At 40.2% G+C, this 21,291-nt stretch overlaps 1 protein-coding gene across 2 annotated transcripts in view; it reads right to left on the bottom strand.

Moving 5' to 3' along the window:
* gtf3c2 (general transcription factor IIIC, polypeptide 2, beta) overlaps nucleotides 1-21,291 on the bottom strand; it is a 177,686-nt gene that overhangs the window by 144,453 nt on the left and 11,942 nt on the right. For both annotated transcript variants that reach the window (XM_039749019.1, XM_039749020.1), the window contains exons 2-3: nucleotides 20,814-21,233; nucleotides 3,830-4,196 (exon numbers count right to left, since the gene is read on the bottom strand). In XM_039749019.1, coding sequence (XP_039604953.1) covers nucleotides 3,830-4,196; nucleotides 20,814-21,162 — 716 coding nt within the window. In that variant the 5' untranslated portion in view covers nucleotides 21,163-21,233. The remainder of the gene's footprint in view (nucleotides 1-3,829; nucleotides 4,197-20,813; nucleotides 21,234-21,291) is intronic.

Below are 21,291 nucleotides of genomic sequence, written 5' to 3' on the forward strand. Positions count from 1 at the left end.
ACAAAGTAGCACAAAACGGGCATGTCTACAAGGCAATATGACATGCAATCATTCAGAAAATTTGCTGCTTTTCACAACCCCAAAATTAACACACCACATGCTGCACAAATAAATGTTATGGTTGAACTGTAGAAAAGTGAATTGCGAATGAAGACTAACTAAAACTAAACTGAATTTCCAAGCAAGATGAGAAATAGTATAGAAATAGATATAATAACAATGACTCCAACCAATGAGGCTTTGCCCAAAAACCCACCTCTAAACTCCAGACTCAATTTGATTACCTTAAAGTGGCTTTTAAATATTACAGCAAAATCATTTTCAGCCATTCTTCAGCTTCAAGTGAAATACTTTGTTTGGTACAGAAAAAAACAGACTGTACCTCCCTCTAGTGGTCACTAGTGTCCCTGCTCCATGAGTATTCAGTAACTGTTAAAAGCAATTTTCTCCACAAGCTAAACAACACACTCCAGTTTCTTTTGTATGAAAATGTGCTATATAAATAAATGTTGTTGTTGTTGTTGTTTTAGCAACCTTGAAATATTCTGGCCTCCTGTCAGATTTTCATGGTGTATAACTCTGTTGTATACAGTTTTATTCCAAAAGACAAAACCCTGTTGCTGGCTCTCCTTGCCCCCTTCTCTTACTCTAAATTAAACGTCCGGCAATCCTAACAACTGATGGATCTCCTGTCCTCTACTCTTATACTGGAACATCACATATTTCTATGTCTGGCAATGGTGCTCCTACTCAATATCTTGTGTTGCTCCCTGTGCCGTGATAATGTCCCCTGAACTAGAAAACCCTCTTACTGGGCACAGATGTTGCTGGAAAGGGCAGAGATTTAAACTGTGGGTCAAGTGCAGTGATCACATGAAGAAACTGAGTAAGTGTTGTCTGTTGTTGAAGTCAGATGCAATGGCAGATTTGACATCTTTCACAACTGCTGATTCGGAGTCACTCTGTTTCACAGATGGCAGGATTATGTGTGTTTCAGTGGTATTATCATTGAAACTTTTAGCAGCTTTTAGTACTCAAGAGTGTTGTCACCGTTTTCAGTGGTTTGAGAGCCTGAACCACGTCCTCAGCCATTTTTACATCTTCATCAGACAGAGTAACAATTTCGTTAATGTTCCTCTTTATACTCCTGTTTGTAAGTGCTGAGAAAACAGCAGCCCGCTGTTTAAGGTAGCCCTCAAGCATATCATGGCTTGAATTGCGCCTAGTGGGAACATTCTAAACAAGCATGCGTGAAGGAAGCTAGGACATTTGGTTTTTCCTTCAACACTTTTGCAGCCCTATGCTTTCACTGCATAATATCATGGTTTAGCTTTTGAAAAAAACAAAAAAAAAACACAAGTTTTGTGTTGCAGTTATGCCCCAAAAGCATAACACGAGTCCTTCTGGCTTTAAGCCTAAGCGTTTAGTCAGTGATGTGGCTTAGTGAGAAAATAAAGGTATTAGATAAATTTCGTGTCAGTATAATAAAAATATCAGCTCCTCATGAAATGAATGTCGACTGTGACTTTGATGTTATTTTTAAGGAGATCACGAATCAACCAGCCAGCCAGAGGTTAAACATCAACTCACCTGTGTTATGCTCCCTTATACCAAACACATGAAGCATGCGTAGCTGTCAGATTATTTGAACCTGGTGCATCATTCATTATGTCCAGCACAATCTGCCAGAGTACAGGAGAGTTGATGTTGAAACAGCAGCAACTAAAGTTGTTTTTTTCAGATATTAGTGCAAAGGATGACAGAATTTTAGGGAATGATTAGCAAGAAAAATGTTTTATTGTGCATGTTACCAACTGAATTTGTCTGTACTCAATTTTATGGGTTAATTCCTGATGTTATGAAAAGTACATATTGTCAAAAATAGTATTTTGTTAAAAAGAATTCCATGAAGAAAATTGTATTTTGAGCAATCTCTAGCAAAAGATGGCAGTTTTTATTGGTTGCTGTAACCTGACCATCTGTTTTCCACAGATTCAATGTATTAACATTTGCATTGTTGCCTAGTAAAGTAATCCGTGCAAAAGCTGAGAATTAGTTATTTACAAAATATACACCTTGCTCTAATTTTAAATAGAATAATAATTTTAAAATTTACATGTGTTAGAATGTTAATTGTGAAATAAGAAATGAGTTTTGTAATATAGTGAGATCTTAACAGGCTGCAGCTAAATCAGTGGCAGCTGGTTGGAGGGTGTCACAGTTCTGAGACAGTGGATGCTTGAAGTGAAGTTTCAGAACAGGTACATGCCTATTTGCTACACATGTCTGGAATGGGTTTGTATTCTAATTCATGGATATATTTTAGTGAAAGCGAAACAAGAAAACAGGCTTTTTTTTTTAAACAGCTGTTAACAATACATAGACAAAAGCCTGAGAACAAATTTTCCATTTCTAAACAATAGTGAAGAAGTCTCAAATTCTCTTTCACAGATAAAAACATTATGAAAAGAAATGGAAAAAAGTTCCAAATAAAAATTTTGCAGCAGCTCCTACACTTGCAGAAGAAGAAAGTGGTTACAGTATGGAATCCCTTCTGTTGATTCTTGGGATTTGAGTTCTTCTATCAGCTCATACTAGACACTTTTCTCTGGCAGTTTTTAAAAAAATATCTATTTTTTACACTGTTTCTTTCCCCAAAATTCCCACAAAAAAGATTACTTTTTTGCTATTAAATGGCAAAAAAAACATGACTGTGCACTTTTATTTGAAGCAATTACTCATAATAAGACTGCTTTCCATTCACTCCTATACCATTTAAATACATTTTGAACAAGATTTCTCTGCGCGTTTTATCAGCTTTACTAATTGACATTACACAGGCTTCAAACCCCCAGTCACTGTCTAATGCCATCATAAGACTTTCTTGGCAAAGCAATTTCAGCACTGAAATTGGGAGAATACTGTCTGGTTGCCTTCATGCTCAATATCTTTTTTTACATGGAGAAGCAAAATAAATTATCTTTATTCTAAAAATTGAAGAATTCAAAAAAGTTCTCAGGAATGTTTGCTTGATCAGCCATGTGCTGATAACTATCAGTTCTACCTGCAAGCTTTATTAATAAAGTTTCCTAAAATTATTACACATTCTCTAGTTTGATTTCTAACACTAAAACTTTATCACTTGTCTATGTTCACATTTGTTTTAGACTTTCTAATATGCATTTTTTTTACTTTTTCCAGGCTTACTGGCAGCATTATGTGTTTAGGATTAAATATCACAATATGCACAAGAAATAAGATAATACATAGGAGGAGATATATTATATGTCAAAAGTTAGTGGACACCTAACCATCACACCAATATAAGCTTGTTGGACATCCCATTCCTAAACCAAAGATATTAATATGGAGTTCTGGGAAGGCTTTCCACAAGATTTTGGAGTGAAGTGAATGTGGGAATGTGTGCCGATGTAGGCAAAAGAGCATATGTAGTCAAGTACTGATGTTGGATGAGAAGACCTGGCTTGTAATCGGCTCAATAATGTTGACGTCAGAACTATGTCCAAGCCACTCAAGCTCGTCCACACCAAACTCATCAAACTTGGTCTTTATGGACCTGGCTTTGTGCTCTGGGGCATAATCCTGCTGGAACAGAAAAGGATAACAATCTAAGCTTATTTTATAGCTTAGACATTTTATAATGATTCCAGGCTTGTAGAACGGTGTCACAATTAAATAGTATAGGTTGAAAAAATGAGCATGGTAAATACAATTACTAAAATTATTTAAAAGATATACACATTAAAAGTTTATTTTTAAAAAAAAAGTCACAAACTAAATAGTTTATGCAATAAATTATAAAACTTACGCTTTGGCAGCTCTTCTTTTTGGCCGCTCAATAGGAGCCACATCATTTGCAGAATTATGGTCTTCCAAAAGTGTCTTAGCAGGCTCAGGTGTCACAGGGAGGCCTTGTTCAAGTTGCAGGGCCAACAACTCTGCTTTCGACTTTCTCCCTCTCTTCTTATAAACCTTGGCTGGTGGCATTTGGATTTCACCATTTTCTATACTCTGTTCAGGCTGGTTTTCTGTTGGCCCAGGGGGTGTAAGATGTTTCTTAGGTACAGGATTTTTTCTGGATCTGGATTTTCCTGTTGAGAATGGAGTAGTTGGTAATGAATTTTCACTTGGAGTAGGAGTTTTTGAAAGCTCAAGTTGATTCTCTTCAAGATGACCTGCAAATTGACAAGTTTGAAAATATATTAATTCTTTCAGAGCTGAAGTAAATAATGCCTAACCACAAAGTATGCAAATATTACCAAATTTATTAAAGTTATCTTGACTTTTCATATAAGCAATACAATTTGCATGACACATAATACACAGAAGTATTTTTGGTGTGTACTTTATAATGCAGCACTCTCTAAAGCTCACTAACATGTTCTTTCCCTGGCATTTGTTGATGAAACAACAGCATAATAATGGAGTTCAGCTTAAAACACACACACGAAAGGTGACAACAGTGGTGACATGGAACATTAAATAATTTGGAACTGCCACACAAACCCAAGGCCAGAACAATTGTAAAAACCTGATGATATGCAAATACTGAGCAACAGTAATTCAGACACAGATTTAAAAATACAGCCTTTTCATAGTATTTCTCAGATTTTTTTTTTTTAAGACGTACTGTACATATTCATAGTGTAATGATGTGGCTGGAGACACAGAGGGAGATAGACAGCAACTGAGTACTGTGCTTTCAGAAGGTGCAGAAATGGAGAATCCCTATCTTGGCATTGGTGAGAGGGAGATAGAGTAGCAAGTGTGTGGACGAAAAAGAGCAGCATGGTGCTCAGGAGCTGTCCAGCCACATCAGCCCTCTCATTACATTATGATGCTTGGCAATCACAATTGAGGCATTGCTGCTATACCCTGTAAAGGAGTGCAGTTCTCATTATTTAATTACTGTTGCTATGTGATACCACAGAGGCCCTAAAGGCACATGGGCAAACAAAAAAAAAAATCTAACTATGAGGCAAAAAGAAAGCGTAGCTTTTTGGTTTCATGAACTAAAAAATTTCTGTGGCTGGATCATGAATGATAATGTAAACGACAAAATGTACAGTTGGGTATGTTGTCAATTCCCCACAATTTCTGCCTTAACGAGCACTTTTGTTACTGAAAGCAGTAATTTTAGGAAAGAATCTATCAAAAAAGCATGAACAATCTGTGTAGCACAAGAAGTGTCATGGGTGCCCAGTAAGCAGCATCTTTCCCTGAACAAATGCCAAAAGCAAAAGCAAACTTCAAGCAGCAAATGGCCTAGATCTTCATTCTACTTATCACAATTATCATGCATGCAGAGAATTTCTTGGAGCAATAACACAAATGTCAATAGTTCAGACTGAAAACAAAATACAAGAAAGCAAATTCTTATCAGTTCTTGTAGATAACAGCACAGATATTGGCATCACATAGAACAGGTGTTATTTCATGTCAGGTATGTGAATGGTAATTGTGAAATATCCACTTACATGATCAAACGTCATCCAGTGCACAGCACAAATGCTTCAGGTGTTTTAGAAGATATTGATGAGGCATTGGACACTATGGATATCAGTGAAGAGACATGGAAGGAGATAGCAGTATGTGCACATTTTGATGGCGCTACAGTGATGATGGATGAGAAAACAGGAGTTGCTGTGAGACTGAAACAGCAGATACCCCACATCATAACAATCAACTGTGTTGCACACTAGTTTGAACTAGCAGTACTGGATAGAGTAAAAGGCTGTGAGTAGTTGGTCAAGTCTTGGGATACACTGAAAACCATCTTTAAGAACTGAATGAAATAAGTGAACTGCTTATTGAGAGACTGACTCATTTCAGTGGCCTGAAAAGAACATGGTGGCTGCCAAGCAGGCTATGAGGTGTACAATGAGGTGTACTTCAATTTTTCACTCTTCTTTATATTGCAGAAATTTGCTAAAATCATTTAAATTAGTTTTTTCCCTCATTAATGTACACACAGCACCCCATATTGACAGACAAAAAAAAAAGTTTTGAAATTGTTGCAGATTTATTAAAAAAGAAAAACTGAAATATCACATGGTCCTAAGTGTTCAGACCCTTTGCTCAGTATTTAGTAGAAGCACCCTTTTGAGGTAATACAGCCATGAGTCTTCTTGGGAAAGATGTAACAAGTTTTTCACACCTGGATTTGGGGATCCTCTGCCATTCATCCTTGCAGATCCTCTCCAGTTCTGTCAGGTTGGATGGTAAACGTTGGTGGACAGCCATTTTTAGGTCTCTCCAGAGATGCTCAATTGGGTTTAAGTCAGGGCTCTGCCTGGGCCATTCAAGAACAGTCACAGAGTTGTTGTGAAGCCACTCCTTCGTTATTTTAGCTGTGTGCTTAGGGTCTTTGTCTTGTTGGAAGTTCTAAAAAAGTTCTATCTTGGAGTTTGCTAAAAGACACCTGAAGTACTCTGAGATGGTGAGAAATAAGATTCTCTGGTCTGATGAGACCAAGATAGAACTTTTTGGCCTTAATTCTAAGCGATATGTATGGAGACAACCAGGCACTGCTCATCACTTGTCCAATACAGTCCTCACAGTGAAGCATGGCGGTGGCAGCATCATGCTGTGGGGGTGTTTTTCAGCTGCAGGGACAGGACAACTGGTTGCAATTGAGGGAAAGATGAATGCGGCCAAGTACAGGGATATCCTGGACAAAAACCTTCTCCAAAGTGCTAAGGACCTCCGACTGGGCCGAAGGTTTACCTTCCAACAAGACAATATCCCTAAGCACGCAGCTAAAATAACGAAGGAGTGGCTTCACAACAACTCTGTGACTGTTCTTGAATAGCCCAGCCAGAGCCCTGACTTAAACCCAATTGAGCATCTCTGGAGAGACCTATAAATGGCTGTCCACCAACATTTACCATCCAACCTGACAGAACTGGAGAGGATCTGCAAGGAGGAATGGCAGAGGATCCCTAAATCCAGGTGTGAAAAACTTGTTGCATCTTTCCCAAGAAGACTCATGGCTGTATTAGCTCAAAAGGGTGCTTCTACTAAATACTGAGCAAAGGGTCTGAATACTTAGGACCATGTGATATTTCAGTTTTTCTTTTTAAATAAATCTGCAACAATTTCAAAAATTCTTTTTTTTGTCAATATGGGGTGCTGTGTGTACATAAATGAGGAAAAAAAAGTTACTTTAAATGATTTTAGCAAATGGCTGCAATATAAAGAAGAGTGAAAAATTGAAGGGGGTCTGAATACTTTCCATACCCACTGTAAATGCTGTGGAAAAATAATACACTCCCACGATTGTGCATATGGAGAATATGGCAGGAGGAGGTGAATATCAAGAAATTTACTCACTTCCTACATTTCATGTTGAACTACAGTACTATCTTATCCAAGTGCAATACTGATTTTCAGTATGACAACTAAAACATCAAATGAAGAAATCTGTTAGTGGAGAGCACCAGAAAGCCTTGGAAACAAAAGTTCACAGTGAAAGATTATGGTATCATGTGCTTCTGTGGAACTCAGCTCACAAAAAGTCAAACATCCTGCTTGAAGGAGTAAGGGCACAGGCAGAGTTTCAGAACATTATTGACAACACAGTAAAGTGCAGGGACAGCAGATTTAAAAATCTGTCTTAAAAGCCTCTCTCTTGTTTCAAAGTTTTTCACCCTTCCACTCTTCCCCACCCCAGAGATGAACTGGCAAATTATGGGGATGAAGAGGTGGATTATCTTGTCACACAGTCTGAAACACTCAATGAACTAATTAATCTCTCCATAAATAGGGAATCTTTTGAAATGTTTTGCACTGACAAGGCAATTAGTTTCGGGATGCATTCTGGAAAAGGTTCGAGACACTTGGAACATAACATCCCAGCAAAATCCAATAGCAGAGAAGTAGAGACTAATGTATGGAACCAATTGCCTAAACAATGTTCAGGGAGAAGGAATATCATGAAATTAATGTATTCTGTGTGCTGCCTGCGCCTCCTCTTAGTGAAGAGGAAGTCAGTTTAAGAAGCGCGTAGCGATTAACAACTGGGTTGGGGAACACAACACAAAGCATTTAAGGTGCTACATTAACTTATGACGAGGTTTGAGAAAATCTAGTAAATTAAACATTGATTTTATTGAGTTTAGTTTATGACATTCTACTTTAATGAGAAAATAAATTTTGACAATAAAGTGGAACTGGCGACTTTAATCTCGACATAAGCGTCAAGATTAAAGTGGAAATGTCGAAAATAAAGTCAACATGTCGACTTTATTCTCAACATATAGTTTTTTTTCTTCACTGTGGCCCTAATACACTTCCGTAGGGCTATACCACAAATAGCATTATAAATACAAGTTGCTGTTTTATTATTTATTTATATAGCTTAGCTTGAAGCAAAGTCCAAATTAATGCAATTTGCCTTAATGATGGTTCAGTTGGTAAAGATGTCTCACGAAGTTGCACTTGTTTAATTTTATTTTTATTTGGTGAATACTGTGTAATGCACCTGGGCTTGAAGTCTTGAAGTAATAGTATTATTACTGGAAGTTGCACTATTATTTATTTTATTGTTATTATTTATTAGTTTAAATATTATGCAGTTTAGTGATGGTAAAGATGTTTAAAAAGTCACTTTAACGTGTCAGTGGACAGAGACTGTTAACATTAACAGAAAGTGTAGTTGGTTTACAAAAAGACATTCAGTGTAATACAACTTTTGACAAGCACCTCTGAAAATGCCTCTTTGGATGGTTGAAAACATGTTGTCAAAATTTTATCTTAAGTTGTTGGCAAAATTTGTTCATTAAAAAGGTTCTATATTTTGACTGCGACTGTCATGCAATGTGATTCCTTCTCTTCATTAGTGCCACATCCTTTAAAACTATCACTTTATGGGGCCATGCAAACCTGTATTAATACATGTGTGCACATTAAAATGTTTTTTTGTACAATGTACAATTCTCATGACAGTAGAATAGGTTATACTTAGCCAGTCTTCTGCAGTAATTGCAGTGGAAAATGTGGTTAACATCCACTCATGTAAGGGAAAAAAATACATTTGAATACCATGAAACTGATATAATTTTGAAAAATACCGTGATATACAATTTTGGTGATAGCACCCAGCACAACTTACTGCCATGTTTAACCGGATAAGCAGTGATGATCTATGGATGCCTTCAATGAAAGAATACCAGTGCTTGAAGTGGTGGATCATGGTCGTCTTATGGTTCCTTTCTTCTTTCTCCTTCCTATTTTGAAAATCTGTGGTCTGAGCTTATAATGTATACAGCCCCAGAACTAAACATGAAACCCCACCTCCTAAATGTTCAAGTGCAGTGCTTGGTGACGTTCTTGTTGAAGCAGCAATGAAACTCTTTTTCAGGTATACACACCTTTTATATGCAAATAAAAAAAAAAGGCCAGCCAAACACAACACTTACCAACATTAAACAGATACAATTGACACTTTATGTAGCCCTGGTACAAGTTTAACAACAGTTGTATTGCTATCAACACCATGAAACAGAATAACACTCAGAAGTAACAAAAGGGCATTAATAATTCTATAAATTAAACAGAACAGTTCGGGACATATTCGAATTGGATCACAAGTGGTAATCTGAAAAAAGCTGCAGTGAAACTTTTAGATTAAAACAGTAAATCCAGACCTGTGCTAATGGGATCCTGAAAAATCAGTGAAAATTTTATTCAGTTAATACAGTTCCTGTATTTAACATTTTTTCCCATGTGGTCCCAAAAATAATAAACATCTGAGCCTGTAAAACAATGGCATCAGTGATGTTAGAGGGACTCATTTTGTTGGGTGACAGAATGAAGGATTTTGTCCTGCTAAATGCATGTTTTGGCGATTACGCCTCTCTGTTAACACAGTGAATATCATACTAATAAGGAGATGTACCTTGTCCTTTGAAGTATTTAAACATTAAATAAATGTTATTTTGGTATTAATAAATGTAACATGTGCCATCACCCGTGTAGACAAGCCAAACAGCCACTTTGTTTAAATCTTCCCTCAACATTTACTTGCTACAACTGTTATTAGCCTACCAGCTCACCCGTATCCCACAGTCCTATATGTGCACCTGTGGATGCATGCGAGATTCCCCTCCTTAATCCTAAACACTGAACTGCATGCACACTGGACAAATGCTTGGACTGACCGACATGTGTAGAAGTGCTCATTACAATCACAGAATGAATGTGAAGTCTCTATTTATTTATCAGGACTGTGTAGGGCACTATTAAAAATGATTAATCTTGTTTTCTTTTCATCTCCTCTTACAAATGTGTGACAATATAAGTTAAATGTGTGCACCTCATTTGATCAGTAACATTATTTCACTTTCAAAGTAAGCATAAATCCGTATCAGAACTAAATTCATAATGGTGTAAAACTGGCAATAATACATATCTGTGTGTGTGCTGTTGTTTTTTTTTTTGTTATTAAATTCTCTTGCACAAACACAAAGCATTTTCAGACAGGACTTCTGCAGGTTTTCTTTTTGACAGGTGTTGATGTGATATCTCTAAGTGAGGTTAATTTTTTTTTTTTAATGCAGAACCATATGTAACCTTAAAGGAAAATATGCTTTGCATTCATTCTCTCAATGTAATGGAAATGGATGCAGTTGCCCATTAAACCAACCATTTATTGTTTTAACTGGATTATCTGTACCTGCGGCTAATCTACATTGCATCAAGCACTGCAGCAACCTGTTCTGACACAAAGGACTTCTTCTAGAATGACACCTAATACCCCTTTGCCAGCATCTACAGATGCTTTAGAATCTGTACAAAGAACCCTTAGGCTGGAGGGTCATGAAGCATTTTATAAGAAGTAGGAGACATGTTCAAAACAACAGGTAAGTCTTCTTATATAATACGCTACCATGGCTGTCTGTTTGTCTGTCCAGGATTTTAAATCATCTGTAGCTCGCAAACCATTTGACCTATTGACCTCAAATTTGGTACACATATACTTCGTGACCTCTACTATTCGTTTTCAGGGTGATGATTGACCTCTGTGGAATGGAAGTTAAAATCTATTTCTAGCTTCTGTATGAAAATCTGCATGTTCTCTGTATGCCTTGGTATTATTATAACAGATAAAAATAAGTGTGCTTATTAGGGTAGAGCTGCTGGTGTGGAATGCAGTTTTTGACTCTTCCCAGCTGTTTCAGCAGTGGCTATGACAGGTTTTCTGATAAGCTTCATTCCAAATATAAGACTAGAATTTATGTTTTCCGTTGTAATCAACAAATGTTTCTAAAGGATGCTCTGTGGCCTTGGAGTGAAACTGATTTATTTTTTTCTAACCATTCTCTTTGAAGATTTTGTTATAAATGCAGCTGAACCCCCTTGTCGGGGGCCTTCCTTGCATTTTCTCTCTGTAAGGAAAAGCCACTCTGCTCACCAAGAAGTCAGAAATAAAAGATTCTGCTTATTAGAATTGGTGTCTGCCTGCTATTTGTTTGAACCTTCGTCCACAGTTTTCTGGCGCCCGAACGTTGGGTGGAGACGGACAGGTGACTCCTCGAGCGGGATCGTCCAGAGGACCGGTAAAAGGACCGACTCTGGCCGGGTCGGAAGGACCAGCTCCGGCAAAAGTTAGGACTGGCCTGCCTCGGGCGTATCCTGTGTGAGAAGTCCCTGGCCTCCTCTGACCGAATACGAAGGTCGAACCAACTGGGATTTCCCTAGCAGGTCACGAATTTCTTGGTGAGTAGACCGAGGGAGTCCGATTGAGTGAATGAAGTAGCTCAGGGATTTGACCGGTTTATGGGAAGTTAAGGAAAATAAATACTGTATCACTAACGTAGTGGATGGTAACTGGAAAATAGGGAATAATACTTGGGTCCCTCGGGGGACAGTGTAAGATACTACAAGTACGTTAGTAAGTTACTCCCTGGGAAGCGGAACAGAAAGGGGTGAGTGGCACACTCCTATTAAATAGGGGAATGGGAGTAAGAAAAGCATAGTATATGAATTGAGTGTCTGGGAATAACACTGAGTGGGTGGACGAGTTTTCTGTTCCTAACGTCTGGTCATAATCCTGCTTCTACGGGTTGCTCTGTGGTGGAGACATGCACTAGCAGTTTGGCACATAGGAGGCATCTAACGAAGGAATTGGTGTTAAGCACATCTTGTATTCCGGACTCCACGCTGAATATTGTACGATTCTGCTAAACAACGGACACGAAACCACTTGAGTACTAATCCGGGAGTGGGACAGGACTGGGAGCAGAAAGCCGCGGGGGCTGAATTGTTCTACTGTGGTCCAGTGCCATTCATTATGGGAAAGCAAAACAGTAAACCGGTCAAAGAGACTCCCTTGGGAAATCAAAAGTCTCTGTTAGAAGGATTATTTTTGGAAAGTGTCTCGGACACAAGCTTTCACTCGGGTCCGAAAGGGGGTTCACCTAGGAAATTAATAGAAAAGAAAACCGGATTAGACTTTAAGAAAGCATGTAAAAAATGGAATAAACAGAGTGGTGGCAGATGGCCGATAGACGGGACTGGGGACATATCAGAAATACAAGAAATAAGGAAAATATTATGTAGAAATGCACGAGGATGTTGTAACAAAGGTCCATATCGAATAGACATGTTTGATAGATGGGAATTGGTGATAAAGGATAGGACCTTGCAAGCGGCGCAGAAGCGTAACGAGCTGCTGAGGTCAAAACACAGAAAGAAAAGGAAAAGTTATTGCTAGCGTTGCAGAAAATGAAGGTAGAGACAGAGCCCAAGCCTGAAAGTAAAAGAAAGAAGACCGAAAAGAAAGACACCCTATACCCCATAATCTGTCCACCCCCTCCTTACCAAACTCCCCGATTCCACCTCCTGCACCCCCTCCTCCAACTGCACCCCTGTTAACAGACGAACCGTCTGGAGCAAGTTTTTACGATGAACAATATCATTATGACTGTTCCTCACATATTGACCCTGAGGAAGATGATTCAGATCATTCACAAGGTGCTACTGGGTTGCAATGGCAGAAACCAGAAGAGTCATCTGTCTCCCAGCGCACAAGAAGTCAGACTCTCCGCTCTAAACCTATGGGCGGTTTTACTTCCCCCTTCGGCTCCCCTAAACCTTCTGGCCCAACATTCTCTTGCCCCCTCATTGAAGTCCCCAACCCCCGACATGATCCCGCACAACCCCCAGGCAATAATAATCCCACTACCGTAATGATTCACTGAAATTGGGACATTCAAGAATTAAAGGATGTGGTGTCTGAACTGCCCGACCCCAAAGCGGTCGGTGGACTGAAATTTGTGCAACAGTTACAGCAGCTTGATGACATGTATAAACCAAATGCTGCAGAGTGGACACAGGTGCTCCGCAGAAAGCTGGGCACCACATGGGCAACTGTAAATCACGGTGATCTTAACGGTGCCCCTTGGCGTTGGAATGAAGCTCTTTCCCGAGGCCCTGGGAATGAAGGTCCTTTCCTCGGCCAGTGGGAGCCTTTGAAAGGAGCCCTAGCAGAAACTAATTTCAGCCGCTAAGCAGAAAAAAGATGAGACAGTGGATGAATGGGCTCACCGGTTGCAAGATCTGATGGCTAATCACTCTGGGCTAGACAATGAAAACGATAGAATTCGTGCTGCAGTGCCTCCTTTTGTCTCGGGACTGAGAAGTGATATTCAAAGCAAAGTTCGCATGTCTTGCATAGGCTGGGAAAGCGCTACGTTCGAGGAAGTCAAGCGTCATGCAGAGCATGCTGAGAGACAGACTAAATTAAAAGAGTCAGACACACAGACCAAACTGTTGGCTGCACAAATAAATTACTATACTGGTGGAACTGATCCGGCTAGGGGGAGAGGACGCAGAAATTTCTTTGGAAGGCAAAGGGCGCGGGAGAGGACGAGGGTTCCAATTATCAAGCCCTAAGATTCCTTTCGCTCAGATGCCTGACCCTTCGAGCAGACGCCAGCGTCATATGCCTGTTATGGCTGCGGTGAACTTGGGCATTTCAGACGCAACTGCCCACACAAGCCCCTCCGCCACCCCTCTCCCTGAGCCCAATGACATTTCTTGGTCCTAGGAATTAGCAGGGACCACCAGCCATTTTTTCCAGTTTCCTTTGCTTACCGTCATGCCATACTGATCCTTTATTGACTTTAATAGTAAACGGCAAAGAAACTGTCTTTCTTGTGGACACAGGAGCCACGCTCCACTTTATCGCTGTTGGGGTCCCTGCCTCGAAAGACACTGTGAAGGTTCTCACTGCTTCAGGACAACCACACACGCTACTAGTTTCAAAGCCTCTGCAAGTGCAACTCAGCACCGACAGCTCTCCATTAACTCATCGCTTCCTGTTAAATCATTTGTGCCCTGTGAACTTGCTGGGAAGGGATCTTATGACTAAATTGTCAGTCTCAATTTCTTTAACTAAACAAGGATTTTACTGCTCCATTCCTAAGCTCCTATGCCAAACTACACACCCCAGGCCCTCTTTTGCTGCATGGACCCTTGACATCTCACCACACACCCTCCTCTTGAAAGCCCTTCATTCTTTCCCCTCATGCCTATTTCCCCACTTACAAGTCCCGGACACCCTGCATTGTACTGCCCAATATTTCCGGCTGAAGTAGACACTCCTTGGTTAGAATCTTTTCTTTCCTCCAGCACATGCCCTGAAACTTTGCACATTCCATGTATTTTTGTTTCATCTACTAAAGCTGCTGCGTCAGTTCAACTCACATATTCACAAAGTATTTTCTATCTAGGTGGTTCAGTGCCCCATGTCTCTCTATCTAAATCTGACACCGTTCACTGGGTTGAAATTGGGGACTGGGTTGAAAAATGTCTAAATAGAACTGATTGGCTGTACGTTGCACCAGGTATTTTTGACACCTCAGACCATCTAGTTACTAAAGTAGTAATTCAGATTGATCTGCCAGTCGTTCGTTCCCTGTGTCACCCGTCTCTCTCTTTATGTTCATTGCAAACTGATAGCATTCCATGGCTCTCTTCGATTCCTGATACACTGTGGTCTCAAGGGAAAAATGATTTTGGCAGAATAGCAAATTGTGAACCTCTAGTAATCTTTCCAAAATCCTCCTTCCGTCCTCGCCGTGCAATATCCTCTCTCTCCCGAGGCTGAACTCGGAATTGCTGCTGTACATAAAGATCTCGTTAAAAGGGGGCTATAATTCCTATTAAATATTCTCCTGTAAACTCTCCTATCTTGCCAGTAAAGAAAGCTGATGGCTCTTGGTGCTTTGTCCAAGACCTCAGACAAGTCAATTCTGCTATCTTTCCTAGAGCACCGATCGTGCCTAATCCTTCCACTATTCTGTCTACAATCCCTCCATCTGCACGTTATTTCTCAGTTATTGACTTAGCAAATGCTTTCTTTTCTATTCCTGTACATTCTGATTCTCAGTTTTGGTTTGCTTTTACTTTTCAAAACCGCCGTTGGACATGGACCGTTATGCCACAAGGTTATACAGAGGCTCCTTGTGTATACGGCCAAACGCTTGCTCAAAACCTGGAAGGCTTCTGGCCTGACAGGGAAGTGCATTGATACAGTACGTCGACGATTTATTACTCTGTAGTGAAACAGAGAAAGCATGCACACAAGATACGGAATTATTGCTCAAGTATCTTGCAGAAAATGGGCACAAGGTTTCTAAGGCCAAGCTGCAGCTAGTTCAAACCACTGTCAAATATTTGGGGCATGACATCACTTGTGGTACCAGAGCTCTGTCAAAAGACCGCATAACCACTATTCAAAACCTGCCCAGACCGGTCACAAAACAACAGGTTATGTCTGTATTGGGCATTTTAGGTTACTGTCGACAATGGATTTTAAATTTTTCTGAAAGAGCACAGCCTTTGCAAAGTCTAGCTAACACTGCTGACCTTCCTCTTTCTGGCCGCATACAGTGGAATGAGCAGGCTGAGAAGGCTCTGTGTGATTTAAAAAGTGCACTACTCTCTGCGCCAGCATTAGAGCTCCTTGACTATTCTCGTCCATTCACTTTATTCGTGGACGAAAAGGGGGGATATATGAGTGTAGTACTAACACAGCTCCATGGAGAAAAACAAAGGCCAATAGCCTATTTTTCGGAAAAAATTGGATCCAGTGGCTAAGGGACTTCCAACCTGTCTCAGAGCAGTAGCAGCCACAACAGAAGCCGTGCTAGCCAGTACAGATATAGTGCTCATGAGCCCCCTAACAGTAAAGGTGCCTCACGCTGTACACTCCATTTTAGTACAGGCCAAAACTTCACATCTCACTACTGCTAGGGCAATACACTATCAAAACGTACTCTGTACTTTGTCTAATGTCACAATTGAACCATTTATACAGATTCCAGGTATGCTTTTGGAGTCTGCCATGATCATGGAGCATTGTGGAAATTAAGGGGATTTAAAACCAGTACTGGTAAGCCCATCCAACATCCTCGAAGCTATAATAAAACCATCAAGACTGGCAATAGTTAAATGCCAGGCCCACCCTGGGAAACAAGATCCTGTCAGCAAAGGAAACAACCTGGCTGATTACTTTGCTAAACAGGCTGCCTACAATAACACACCAATTTTTTTATTTCAACAGAAAGATGACAAAGACGCTGATAATCAAATAATCTCTTTACAGAGTGCAGCCACGGACAGAGAAAAGAGAAAATGGTCCGAAGAAGGATCCCTCTCTGATGGGGTCTGGACTCACAAGCAAAATAACAAACCTTTCCTTCCAAAAGCTTCTTTTCCAGGTATGGCAAAAATTGCACATGGCCTGGACCACGCCGGAAAGGATGCCATGATTCAAGATGTCGAGAGACATTGGGAAGCCGTAGGCTTCTTCGTATGCAGAGCAATTCTGCAGACGCTGTGCACTATGTCAAAAATTTAACGTAGGTAAAGGTACCCCGGTAAGTCCCGCTGTCACACCTAACCCAATGGGTCCATTCGAACATCTTCAAATGGACTTCATTGAACTAACACCATCTAAAGGGTACCGATACTGCTTGGTAATTGTCGATGTGTTCTCCGATGGGTGGAAGCTTTCCCTTCCAAACATGCAGATGCAAAAACTGTGGCAAAAGCCTTGATAAAAGAAATCATTCCAAGATGGGGAATACCACAAAAATTGCAGACTGATAATGGTACCCATTTTGTGAACTCTGTAATAAATGAATTGACCACTTGGCTCCAGATAAATGTGCATCACTATTGCAAGTACCACCCTCAAAGCAGAGGTATAGTAGAAAGGTGCAATGGCACCCTGAAATCTAAATTGGCTAAGATCTGTGAGCAGACGAATTTAACCTGGCCTGACGCTTTACCTCTGGCCTTAATGGGATTGAGAGGGAGGACACACTGGCAGTTGGGACTGTCGCCTTTTGAAATTCTGACGGACGACCCATGCCTGTTGGCATGGTCATTGGCAATGTCAATCTGCATACTGTGGACAATGATCTTCTTTCCAGTCTTACAGGTCTCCGAGCATCCCTGAAGGAGGTCCACAAGCAGGTTAACCAGGCTTGGCGAACTAGTCCTCCACCAACGGAGTCACAGATTCCCTTGGGAACCTGGATTCTGGTCAGAGACACCCGAAGGAAGCACTGGCATCAACCTCGCTGGAGGGGACCATTCCAAGTGCTGCTATCCACACCTCACGCCGTTAAAGTCGAAGGACTTCCCTCCTGGATTCACGTGTCGCATTGCAAAAAATGGCATTCATAGTTTTGCTAGTCCTAATTTTTTTTTATCCATCTGACTTTAGGACAAGGACAAACAGGTAGTGACCATCTGACTCACCAATTGAAGCAAATACATGGGGACTTTCCCACGTTAACTTTCCAAATAGGGAAAACTGCCTCGTTCCAGATTGACTTTTGTTCCATTGCTCCCTGTGAGTCCAGTGGACAAGACAAATGGAGATTGTCTGAAAAATATGTTTGTGTGACCCAACCCAGGTACAAAACTGATTTAAATCCCTCCTCCAGTCTATCTGAATGTACAAGCTGGAGTGATGTGTTTGCAAACACTGGCGACCAGGACTGGGGGTATAATCCGTGGGAAGCCCAGGAACATGATTTAAAAACAAAGGTTTTCTATAAATGGTTTATATCTACTTTGGCTCTTGGGGCCAATGGTTCTAATCCATTTTTGTTTCCCTTTTAGTTGCTTTAACTGTTATTCTTTTGATTTGCTGTTGTCTTATTCCGTTAATCCGTTATGTTATCCAGAATTTTTTCACTGCCTCAGTAACTAAAGCTTATTTCCTCCACACAGAACGCATGCATCTTCTTTCCCAGGCCCAATTCTCTTCCCAGTCTTCTTTCGACCTGGACTGTTTAGCTTAAACTCTCTTATTATTTAAACTTTTAAGTTTAAAAAGGGGGGAATGTGGAATGGAAGTTAAAATCTATTGCTAGCTTCTGTATGAAAATCTGCATGTTCTCTGTATGCCTTGGTATTATTATAACAGATAAAAATAAGTGTGCTTATTAGGGTAGAGCTGCTGGTGTGGAATGCAGTTTTTGACTCTTCCCAGCTGTTTCAGCAGTGGCTATGACAGGTTTTCTGATAAGCTTCATTCCAAATATAAGACTAGAATTTATGTTTTCCGTTGTAATCAACAAATGTTTCTAAAGGATACTCTGTGGCCTTGGAGTGAAACTGATTTATTTTTTTCTAACCATTCTCTTTGAAGATTTTGTTATAAATGCAGCTGAAACCCCCTTGTCGGGGGCCTTCCTTGCATTTTCTCTCTGTAAGGAAAAGCCACTCTGCTCAACAAGAAGTCAGAAATAAAAGATTCTGCTTATTAGAATTGGTGTCTGCCTGCTATTTGTTTGAACCTTCGTCCAAACCTCTAAGGTTATTCTTCTTTTTATTTTATTGTAGAATCAACTCTAGGCAGTGGCCATTCCCTACCACATTTGCGGTCCCTTCCCCTTCCTCTTCATATCTTAAATCATTCTTGAGGCAGATTGAAGACTTAAGTGCCAGCTTAAGTAAAAAATTAAAGAAAACGTACTAAGTAATTGCAACACAAACACTGACTTAATCAGTTTTAATGCAAAAAGATGCCAACGAAAGGAGAGAAGAAGCGGGCTGCTAGGGTGGAGAAAAGAAGAGCTGCTCAGGAAGCAGCAAGCGCATCAAACCTACAGAGAAACAGTATGAAAACTCAAGTCAAGTGTATTCACTGCATGTTTTCGTGCAGTGTGCTGTTACTGGTATAAAATAATCAACAATACAAATTATGTGGTTTTAGGGAGTTCACCAATAGGAAGAGTCACCATCCATCTGAAGCCAAATGTTACATAGTCTGAATATTTTTTTTTCTTCTTTCATTGTGTATACACCTATTCAAAAACTATCAGCATCCCTTTTCAGCTACAACAATAACACACCAAATTCCTGTCACTGGGATACTGTTTCTAACAGTCTTGCAGATGCAACTGTGTCTTCAACACCCTTCTGTGTGGCCACAGGAACCTTGCATCATAGTACATGATATGCATTTTGGATTATGTCTTATATATATTTCTCTTCTGGTTCGTCCTGCTTCATCTTCAAACCCAGTCCCACCCACACACAGCCCACACGGCATTTCTTGATTCCTATTCGTCCTCTTCCAAACCCTTCCCCACGCTGCCTGTGGCCTCCCATACATCCCCACACTGTTTTTCTCGAGTCCTATTCCTCCTTTGGACTACCACGTTCCCTGCTCCTCTCTCATGACCACATTGGTGTCACGTCACCGCCCAATATCTAGCCTGACCGCGTGACCTTTCACTTCGGCCATGTCTGCACCTGGGAGTCTTTTCTATAGCCTGCTACAGGAAGGTACTCTCTCGACCATTGCCATTTGTTTCGCCCCTTGCTATTTTCATTATACTGTGACGGTTGTTTCCTAAGTCTTTGTTATAAAATGAACAACAGTATTTTCTTTGTCGACGGGTTTTTGTAAAACGTCATCTGTATTCTGGGATCCGGCAACTGCCTGTTCCTATCAGTGGGTTATTTCTTGACACAAACGGCTGATGAAGGCAATGCACTCTCACTACGACATAGGACAGTAGATTTTGTTGCATCACATTGGGACAGATTTGGAGACATTCTTCCTGTTATTCTTTCCAACGCAAGTCGAGTTATCACAAGTCACGAGTACTATCAATACATGTCAACATCTACAGTTTATGGTGGTGAAGCTGAAATTCTGAAAAGCTCTCTCCGAGATTAGATCTTTCGACTCATTATCTGTTGTCTCCAGCAAAACACCTATTCACAACTACGTCTTTCTCATGTTTTCCGTTCCAATTCTTACACCGCCAGGCGTCCACTAGTGTTATATAATTCAACTGGTGCTCATATTTATTATTTCCCAGTTATTGCCTTAGGGTTATTCAAAGCTCTTTAAGGGCACCTCTGGATATGGCCAACACTTGGCACTTAACTAAGAAGTAAAACTTGTGATTAAACCACACCAAAGGAATAGTCTTGACCTTGTGGCACAGGGGTTTCAGCTGCTCTTTAAGGAGGACATCATCAAACCAACTGAGGCCTCCTCCTTGGGTCTTAAATCTGGTCATCACACATGTCCTTACCATGACTATGTGGATGTCCTTATGGGTACTCTAGTTTTAATATAGCGGGTAAACTAGTGTTCTGCCCAGGCCTGACTCCTGTCTTTTGCTTAAAATTACTGGGATAGTCTCTACCCATTCTCATAAAACTGACTTGGTTTAAGTATAAATTGAGGTCTCTGTATTTCTTGTTAAATAATAATTAAAATTAACTTAACAAAAAGTTTCTGAACTTACAGTTACTTTGGCATTCATTAGTCTTGTGACGAGGAGTGGTGCCTTCTGACAGTTCAAGGATGGTATTAGTATTAGCTTCCTCATGTTGATCACATTCACCACCTGCCACATTCTCTGGTCTGTATTCTTGCAGTTTATTATTTTTATTTTCATCAAGCCCATTCTTTATCTGATCTGAAGGTTGAAGCACACTGCCTTGTTCAATTTCTGAAGAACACTTAGTCTGTGCTACCTTTGAAGAATTGGACAAATCAGCCTTTTGCTTAACAGTTTTTCCAAAGTCAAGATTTGAAGGTAATCCCATTGCTTCTTCTTCAAGTACTTGCTTCTTCTCATCATTAGCTGCCATCAAAATCCCTGATAGCTTTATTGAAAAGAGAATACCCCACTCAAATGTGCATAATTTATCCTTAATTATACCTAAAAGGAAAAAAAAGGACATTTAAAAACAGTGAACCATTTGTGCAAGTACTGTATT

The sequence above is a fragment of the Polypterus senegalus genome, chromosome 3 (assembly GCF_016835505.1).
Source record: "Polypterus senegalus isolate Bchr_013 chromosome 3, ASM1683550v1, whole genome shotgun sequence".
NCBI classification, from domain to species: Eukaryota; Metazoa; Chordata; class Cladistia; order Polypteriformes; family Polypteridae; genus Polypterus; species Polypterus senegalus.